This window comes from Pieris napi, chromosome Z, assembly GCF_905475465.1.
Source record: "Pieris napi chromosome Z, ilPieNapi1.2, whole genome shotgun sequence".
Classification (NCBI taxonomy): domain Eukaryota; kingdom Metazoa; phylum Arthropoda; class Insecta; order Lepidoptera; family Pieridae; genus Pieris; species Pieris napi.
Genome location: NC_062259.1, coordinates 6,432,743 through 6,442,730, shown reverse-complemented (window position 1 = coordinate 6,442,730; position 9,988 = coordinate 6,432,743). Strand labels below are relative to the sequence as shown.

General features: G+C 31.3%; 3 protein-coding genes across 5 annotated transcripts; 2 read left to right on the top strand and 1 right to left on the bottom strand.

Annotated features, from left to right (window-relative positions):
• The first annotated feature begins 700 nt into the window (after positions 1–700).
• On the top strand, positions 701–3,431 carry LOC125062777. The gene has a single exon (XM_047668931.1). It carries the CDS (start codon positions 799–801, stop codon positions 2,560–2,562), a length of 1,764 nt encoding a protein of 587 aa, XP_047524887.1. The 5' UTR covers positions 701–798; the 3' UTR covers positions 2,563–3,431.
• Positions 3,185–9,710, top strand: LOC125062778 (lysophospholipase-like protein 1). Of its 3 annotated transcripts, XM_047668932.1 has the most exons (5): positions 3,185–3,287; positions 8,172–8,303; positions 8,394–8,660; positions 9,122–9,262; positions 9,498–9,710. In XM_047668932.1, exons 2-5 carry the CDS (start codon positions 8,222–8,224, stop codon positions 9,692–9,694), a joined length of 687 nt encoding a protein of 228 aa, XP_047524888.1. In that variant the 5' UTR covers positions 3,185–3,287; positions 8,172–8,221; the 3' UTR covers positions 9,695–9,710. The 3 variants fall into 3 exon arrangements, with proteins under 3 accessions (XP_047524888.1, XP_047524889.1, XP_047524890.1); XM_047668933.1 differs by lacking the exon at positions 3,185–3,287 and having other exon boundaries at positions 8,375–8,660; XM_047668934.1 differs by lacking the exon at positions 3,185–3,287 and having other exon boundaries at positions 8,204–8,320.
• Positions 3,855–7,467, bottom strand: LOC125062776. The gene is made up of 2 exons (XM_047668930.1): positions 7,177–7,467; positions 3,855–6,463 (listed from the first exon to the last, which is right to left on the bottom strand). The coding sequence occupies exon 2, from the start codon at positions 6,428–6,430 to the stop codon at positions 4,052–4,054; it is 2,379 nt and encodes a 792-aa protein (XP_047524886.1). The 5' UTR covers positions 6,431–6,463; positions 7,177–7,467; the 3' UTR covers positions 3,855–4,051.
• Positions 9,711–9,988: the final 278 nt, after the last annotated feature.

Below are 9,988 nucleotides of genomic sequence, written 5' to 3'. Positions count from 1 at the left end.
TTAGATTAGAAGACTAAAATAACGACAGAAGTGAGAGCTATCAGTTGACGTCCTGCAGCGTTCTCTGCAAATTCAATAGTCCGCTTTCAAGAGTGCATTAACGTGATGGAAGACATCTTGACGGTGTAACTAAATATTCCGTACATAAAATCCGCACTAATACAATATAATTAATTGCAATCATAATATTACAAACACAATTTGTTTTTTGTAATAATATTAAAAGTTTAAACTCGGCGCTGAGACACCCTATATAACTCATTAATCGTAGCTTTAATGTCATTAACTTTTTAGACTGTCTCTCCCAAAAATAATGTGGTTTTATAATAACTGTAATAAATAGAACTTTTAATAAATTTGTTATTACATATCAACATTTTACAATTTACAATGGTCTAGTCCTACATAAATCGTTTAAATACGTGTTTAGTTTCTTTACAAAAGCAAACCGCTATCTTGAACTTAAAATAAAAATATTTTTAATTCATTTGTTGGATATAAAGAAACAGCATTGTGAAATGTGATAAATTGAAATGTTAACTGAGAGGGTTTCTTAGACATTTGTAAGTAGAGAAGAGTTGTTACATGGTTCGTACTCTCTATAAAATCTAGCGAGTAGGAGGATTGGCAACCAAACAAAAGCCAGACCATAGTCAAACAGGAGACGGATATAAATTTGTTGACTTTAACGTCCATGCGAGTCATGACTGTCACTGTAATATTTTCGTAAAATACTTTTTGTATAATTTATTTTGTTATTCCTAAAATTTTACCTACATATATAAATTGATCACAATCATGGCTTACAACCGTAATCAAAGATTTGCCTCATCGCCTCCATATTTTAGAATTTTAGATCCTGGCGCATATCAAAACATTGGTACAGTGTTAGTGAAAAGCAATAAAGCACCATTTCTATCCAAAAAAGAAAGAAAAATACAGTCTGGCAATAAAATATGGACTCATGCAATATATAACAACAATACTACGTCCTTCATTCCTAACTGTTCTGCCTTGATGTCCAATATTCCTCGATTTCCGTATGAAGCTGTTAATAAATTTTCTAGTATCGAAGATATTTTATGTGAATGCGAAGAACCAAATGTTTGCGAATGCGAAAGTGATAGTAAAATTCCACCGGAAGTAATATGTCAAGGAAAGGTTAGACGTATATTATATAAAGGCCCACCACCAAAATCCAACCAAAGTTGTGGACTGTCAGCTCCTTCGAAAAAAGATAAAGGATTTGAGGTCACCCCAGATGGTTTCCAAAAACGTGTTTTTATAAAACCTGAGAAAGAATGTCCTCCATTTTATAATACGGCAATAAATGAATCCACGGCGTTTTATAGAGGCTGTAAGTGGAGTCGCAGGACAGGTAAAGTTCCTATGGCTAAAGACGACTTTCCTGGGCCGGCACATTATTCATTAGTGCATGAGCCAAATATTACTGAAATTTGTGCCGAAAAAGTAAGATCCTTTAAAAGAAAAACATCCAAGCAATTCCGTTTTATAGAAATGGTCCAAAGAAGAAATATATTAGACAATTTGCCTGGACCGAGTAGTTATAGCCCTGAAAATATTAAAGGGACTCAATTAAGTTATTTAGGACCAAAGACAGCACGATTTCCTGGCTCTATTTTGAATAAAAATAAATGGCCTGGACCAGCAGACCATTATCTTCAACGTGACTTTGATCTACCTAAACGTCCAATTAAATTATGTAAAGCAATCTTACCACAAAGAGCACCTTTTTTATCTCACGCCACAAGACTAAAAACTCCGAAAATAGTTGATTTAAGTCCAGCAAGCTATTTTCCCATATATAAACCTTGCCAATTTATTCGATGTTCAAAAGCTCCATTTCTTGTGTCCACAAAAAGATTTGAAGAAACCATTTATGATGAAGAAGAAGATCACGACTATCTTGAAGAATTTGAAAATGGTTCACGCGAGGATAAAGATATAACAATAACAAAAAATCCCACATGGCAGTTTAAATCCCAAACGGTGAGGATGAGACCTTTAAAAAAGGAAGCTCTTAGATCCATTACAATTCATGCGCAACCATCAGGCATAAAAAAAAGACAGCTAGAGTTACAACATTGTTCACCATTCTATTCATCTGAAGCAAGATTTCGACCTTGGTTTAACTGGATAGCGGTTCATGCAAAGGTTAAAACGCCTGGACCAGCTTACTACAAACCAGAAAAAGCAAGATGTTACCCTGCAGTCAGCCATGGGCCGTTAACAAGGGTTCAGAGATTCCTACCCTGCAATAAACAGAGCCCTGCACCAAATGAGTACAACATTTCTAATGGTATCGAAACAATTTTACACACTCATAACGAACGATTAAAAAGTAATATTATAAATCAGCATAAATTTCATTGGAATCCGCCAGGAGTATCAAGACTACTAAATAATGAAGAGAAAGAATTGATTTTACTAAATAGGTCAATAGAATTATTAAATCCAGATGATGTTATTGATAGTTTTGGATCCAAGTTAAAACGTGGTAAAAAAGAAAAGAAAGTACTACGTTGTTTTGTTAAAAATTAAAATGTTTAAAGTAACGGGGACAAATAGGATTGTAGGTATTATATACCGGCCAACTATGGTAATATTTTATTTTATCCGATCAACCATTGAGTTTATCAGCACTTTTTGAAGTTGTAATACTTTTGGCGCGTTAGGGATATATGATGAGAGGAAATTCTTTTCTACAAAAGTAGAAAAAGGTGAAAGATAAAATTTTTGAAAAGATTTTTATTTTGTTACGCCAAAGAAACATAACTTCTAACGCGTCTACCTAAGTACACACACCTTAGCAGCTATCAGCTATGTGGATTGCAACTACTTAAGCAATTCTGGAACATTTATAATAAAATTGGTGCAAATAATAATGCGTAATTAATAAATAGCGATGTAAAGGAAATACAGCGAAAATATCTATAGACTGTATCAGATATCGAGATTTTGATAAAACTATTATATTAGAGTCATATTATTCATAATTATGAATAAATTTGGTATATTACAGTCAGAATGAGAATGGTTGTTTAGTTGTGATTCACTACAATCTTTCCATATTTATTTCCTGTCACTTAATAAACACCACCTTTTGAATTAAGCCGCGTCTGCGTACGTCAAAATCAAAATTCACAAATGTCAAATTACAAAACTCTTGACGTTAACAAAGCATTTTGTTGTAACAGATAATAATTATTTATTATATAATTTCTAGCAATGTTGTTTATTTATTGAAAAGTAAAATTAAAAGATATATCGCACCTCCGCTCAAATAACGTCACAACTCCAAAAACTACATTTTTCAGGAAAGACATTTAAAGTTTACCCAACTTAATTTGTTTAGTTTTTGGATCATAATTAAAAAGGGAACTATTTTAGAAGAAAACTTTCTTCACCGAGTTATAATGTTTTTTTAAGCTCTATAAATTCATATTATTAGTAATCTGAAAATCCTGAAAAAAACATTGAAATAATCTGGGTTGTGACACTATATGTACAAAAAATACAAAGTTTTATTATAATTTGTTTATTATAATGACACAAGTATTTTTAACTTGTAATGAAATACAATATAATATTCTTTAATATAACGTGTATTACACACATATTAGACTTTGAAATGCCTTTTTATATAAAGACAATTAAATTTTCAAACTTATAACTGAAAAAAAAACAACTTTCTATCAAAATTAAATAATCTATGTACTTCAAAACGATCAACAGTTTAATTAAAACGAGGGTAGTACACCTCTATAGCATTGAAAAAATAAATCAAATTAAGGAACTTATAATTTACAACGTCTTAACTGAAAAATAAACAATTCACACTCTATCACTATAATATATAAACACTCTATGAAAATTAAATAATCTAGGTATTTCAATACTTATTTAAAATCACAATTTGTAACAGTAAGTCTAAAAATGAACTTCTATCAAAATAAAATACTTTAAGTACTTATAACAATCAGCTGTGCAATAACACGAGAGTAGACAGTGTAATAAAAAATAATTAAACTTATAAACTATTATAAAAGTTGGCATAAAAACTAGGAATGTGGTTGTTAAGAAGTAATGTCATTAAGTCATTCTTTTTCCGTTCCTTAATCTCTATTTTAGCAGCATAAACTTGCTTTAGATCAGGAACTATTATTTTTTTATTTCGAGAAAGTAAATTAGTTTCAGACCATTCAATGTCAGTGTACGACGTTTTGTACTTTAAAATATTTGGTGCGGCTTTGGTAATCATCATCATTTTAACTTCAGAAATCTTTAGCTTATTTAAAGTAGTAATACCTAGATCACTAACTAATCTTTTTAAATTAATAAAATCGGTGTGTGATAGTTCATTAACTCTTAGTGGTTCCCCAGTTTTCTTAGCCTCTTTAATTATTTGTACGTACTGACTTGGCACGTAAATTGGACCAGTTTTCAAGGAACGTTTTATTTGCTTTTCGATTACCGAATGTATGGCATCACCTTCGTTTTGCGTATGTCCGGCTATCAAAAATTTATGAGTAATAGAATTTAAATTACTAAACTTCAATATTGCATACATGTACAATCCAACAATAAACTTATTTTTGTTTTGGCCGCAACAGTTATCCGAATAAAAAACTATATCAGCTAGTTGGTCACCCTCGTAATCATGCAATTCTTTTTCTATATATTTAAGCAAACAGCTACCAATCTCATCTGAACCCCGATTACCCTGACCCTCGTGCCAAAAATAACAATCGGTAATACTGTTATTTACAATAGTGTCTCCATTGTAACTATCGTCTTCAGTCTGTTGCCTTTTTTTCTTTTTTCCCGATTCTTCTGCTTTCAATTTGCTTATCGTAAAGTTCATATTATTTAATTTGCTCTTATAATAAAAAACAGAAACATCACCACGAGGTACCTGTAAAACTGCTTGTAAATCGTATACAGATACAATCAGGTTTTTGTTTTCTTTTAGGGCTATTTTATCTCGCTTTTTTTCTTCCCTGGATAAAACCTTGTCCACTAAATGTTCATCATATTTTTTTTTGAGCAACAGTTTACTTTCGGGAACTGCATTTTCATAAGCTACACATAATTCACATCTGTCTTTTTTTGGCACAAAAAATCCTAAATTAAATTCACCGTTAAAAATACGACTGTACATTACGTAGTTTCCAAAGTTGCGTCCATCTTGTTTACATTCATTCACATAATCTCTATGTAAGTCAGATATAGTCTTTCCTCCATCAATGTATTCTCGTGTTGTTTGTGCTCTTAAATAATGACTTTCAATTTTCGGTATACGTTTTATATGATTTCTTATATCATTTTTTATAGTGTCACCTACAGTATAATGTTTACCGTGTTTCCCTCTTTCATCTTCTTTCAAAAATCCTCCAGTAGATTTCTCTGTTACAGTTCTAATTGTTCTATCATTAATATCCAATGTATTTTTAAACATTGTTTTGCAAACCCTTTTTAATGAACCTTCAACCTCAAAGTAAAATGCATAGTTGATTTTTCGATTTTTCTGTGCTTTGGTAGACCGAAACTTTATCTCTATCTGTTGTATGTGTTTGTGAATGAATAGTCTCTGTTTCTCTAAATCTTTCAAAGCCCAATAAGAATCAAAGATTTGAATTCTTATTTCATCGGTAAGAAAATAGCTGCATTTAAGTCTACAACCTTCTCCACAACTTGGTTTCATTTGTTTCTTAGAAATATTTCGTCCGGACTTCGTTTGATAGGGTAATCCAGAGTTTCGTAAAACTTTTGTTATATTCTGCTTCCATTGTGCCTCTCCACGGCGTCTCTTACGTGTATTGAAATTTCCCTGTACTACGGTCTCGTTTGGTATTGGAGAATGAATACTATTTAAGTTAATTTCTTTGGAAGTTGAAGGCAAGCATTCATTGTTGTCTTGATTTGTTTGTTTATTAAGTGACAATAGTACAGAGGTAGATGTTGGAGAATTTCTATTAGACGAAGGAGTATCAGAAGAGGATGAACTAGATGAAGATGAACTAGATGAGGATGAACTAGACGAAGAGGAATTTGTAGATGAAGTACTAGATGATCGCTGACGAGAAACTACTAAATTCTTGCTACGCTTTTTGGAAGACAATTTATAATCACGATCTTTAACAGAATCGTCTGTTTCTTCACCCGTAGATTCGGGTTCTTGCAAATTACAGTCTTCATTCTCTATTCTATTACATTCTACCTGTAAGTTGGGAATGTGTGTAGTAGGTTCATTTATATGATATGTATTCTCTTTATTTGACGTGTCACAATTTTCTTCTACATCTTTTGGTTGCGTATCTTCCGCCACAATAGACAAGTCATCAGTTACTGTGTTATGATGGTCATTGGGTTCCAGACATAATGACAATATTTTTCTGGATCTGGACATAGTTACAAGTGACACCGCCAAACCGAATAACACCTGAGAACAAGATGAACAACACAATTAGTTAAAAACAATTAAATACCTACCTAAACATTTTTTAAGGTTTTAAACTAAAAAAAAAACAACAATGTGGCCTCAGGGAATTAAAAAAAAACATTATGCGTAAACAGTACCTAAAATAATTTTATACTATCACTATACGATAATTTTAAATTAATAAATCTATCACTTTATTAATAATCATAGTCAAAAACACGAGCATAATTGAAGACAAATCAGTTTTCTTGCTGACACATAGTTTTATTTTCAGTCGTTTTATTTATGAATAAAGTCAAAATTCAACATAATTCAGATTTATTATCTAATAAAACATATTGTGCCATCATCCCGATCACATATACTGTCATACATTAGTACAGGTCAGTATTAGTGATAAACAGACATGTTTAATAATATAATTTCAATCACGTATACCGTCGTAACTCTGCATAGGTCAGTATTAGTGATTAACAAATGTGTAAATTGAATTGTTTCAATCCCGTATACCGTCGTTACTCTGCATAGGTCAGTATTAGTGATAAACAAACATGTTTAATAATATAATTTCAATCACGTATACCGCCATAACTCTGCATAGGTCATTATTAGTGATTAACAAATGTGTAAATTGAATTGTTTCAATCACGTATACTGGCATAACTCGACAAGCATCAGTTTAGTTGCAAAAAAGAAAATAAAATGTTACTTACCTCGTTTACAAAGACTGTCTTGATTCGACACAATTCACTTTTACTGAACAACGCCCGTATGACCACCTCGCGCAAGTCGTAACATGACACTGTTTATGTTCGCCGCGGCACAACTTTCGGTAAACAATAGAACGTCACAAGTGCCATCTAGGGACAAATAATTGAACTACGTCTATGACGATTTATGAGCATGAAGTATGTGTTATTCTGATACGAATGGTACAATTAAAGTCATTTGACATTTTATCGAGTTATGACGTTATTTGAGCGGATGTGCGATATAGTAAACAGGGTTCACAACCGTACGATAATTATCGTACATTTGCGATAATTTCATAACTACGTACGATGTACGATGGTACATGACTATCGTACGCAGATTTTACGATAATTTCCAGTCTGATAAAAAATTTGATGATTACAGAGATAGCCCAATAACAATTACAGTTTTTAGTGTCAGTGCCATCTATTGGCTTATTTTTCTATTAGGAACTTATGCTGTCACAAGGCAACTACAGCAGATGAACAAAGCGTTAATGTACAAACACAAAAACGCATCAGAATGCACAGCCAAAAAATTCACGATTTGTATGGTGACGCAGATTTGGAAGTCTTCGATAACATTTTAATACCTAACGAATTTTAAGTGATAAAAATAATATGCGATGTTTACGGACAATAGGTTACAGGACACTTAAAGCGAACACCATATTGTTCAACGAGAAAATATTGCGTATTTTTGTTCCTCTTTGACGGAAGAGATTGAATTAAGTTTATTTTTTTTTAAGTATTATTTTTTTCAATTTGAAAAACACAAGTTTACAAGATTTAAACTATAAATCGTTTGCAACATTTTATTTTCACGTTTCATATGATTTTTAAAGTATTTTTAGTCATTTTCCTGACTGTACGATAATTTATCGTATATGTATCACATATACGATAATTTTACGGCTCTGGTACGATAACTGCCTGGCTTCAGGTTGTGAACCCTGATAGTAAATTCAATTGCTAATTGCTATTAGTATCTTATATTTTTTCTACAATGTCGCGTATACCAGCTGTGCATTTAAAAATGCCTTCTGGAGTCAATCAAACAGGGACCGTTATATTTTTCCATGGCTCTGGTGTGTAATGAGTTAAAGTACCAATTGAAGTTCCAACGTGTAAGTATGAGGATAAATAAAATTAAATACAGACGGTAAAATTATTTCCAGGTGGCACTGGTGACTTGATGAAGCAATGGGTGGACTTAATGGTTAAAAACTTTTCATTTTCTCAAATAAAAATAATATATCCTACAGCTCCATTACAACCATATACACCAGCAGCTGGTGAAATGAGAAATGTTTGGTTTGATCGTATAGATATTAACCAAAAAGTTCCTGAAAATTTATCTTCACTAGCACAAATAGAAACAGAAGTTAAAAATTTAATCAATACAGAAGTTTCAAGTGGTATTCCAGTAAATCGGATTATAGTAGGTAAGACTACTTATATTAATTTATTTTTCATAAGGTGTCCTATGAATATCAGATAAAATATTTCATTCAAAGGTGTGTTAGTAGGGTTTTTTCATATATTAGATTAATTTCATAGCGTTCATTGATACATTAGATTAATTTAGGTAAATGATTTGCCCATGTGTATGATAATATGATAGTGATTTAGGATATATTTATATAGCTTTTCTCAATTAAAATAATAATAGTGGAATAAAGATACAGTTTAAAATGGGATTAAGAATGCTTTAAGTGTTAATACCTAATACAATAGAGTCCAGCGGGGACCTTTGGTTTTGGTCAATATAACCGATATGTTGTTCTAAACGATGTCGTCGTAAACGATCTTGACTGTAATTACTTAATGAAACAGATGCACAAATGAGCAGAATAAATTAAAATCATATATAGTTTTTATAATTTAAATGTTGCATTTGTTTCAGGTGGATTCTCAATGGGTGGTGCTTTAGCACTGCACACAGCATATAGATGGGAGCCTAACTTAGCAGCAGCATTCGCCTTTAGTTCTTTCTTAAATGATAATTCTATTGTTTATAAACAACTTAAGGATAGTGGTGGAAAAGGTAAGTAATTATTTTTTTTAAAGATATTTACTATTCATAAAGTGGCATTACAGTGGCTTCCTTATTCATAAAAACTTAATCAATCTGATTGCACTCTTTTGCCTCACTATCTCAAATTTTGTTTATGATATTATGAAAAGAGACTGTAATGGAGTTAAAATGGTGCAAAGATTTATGAATAAGAAAGTAGGTTGTATTACATTAATTGATTCTTTCAAACTAGTCCATATTTCAGTGCCTCCATTACTACATATCCATGGAAACAGTGATGATCTTGTTGATTTATCTTGGGGGAAAACTACTTTTGAACACTTAAAGACACTAGGTGTCCAAGGAGAATTTCATACTATTCATAGGCTGGGACATTCTATAAACAAAACTGGACTAAATCTCATATATTCATGGATACAAAAGCATCTGCCTGAAATATAAATGTTCTTAAATTGCTCTTAGTATATATTATTAGTATAAATATTTACTTTTTTCAAATGTGTTGAATTAAGTTTAAAAGTATATATTAAAATTTTATGCTGTTTTTTATTTGATCTCAATATCATTTGTTTTTTTAGGATTGGTTTTATTTTATATAATATTTATATATATATTTGTATATATAATTGTTTATACACTTTATCAATAAAGATATTTGTGAAGTATGTATATACTGATTACTGGCATACAAGAAGTTGCCTTAGCAACAATCTCGTTTTAAGAAATATAATTTAG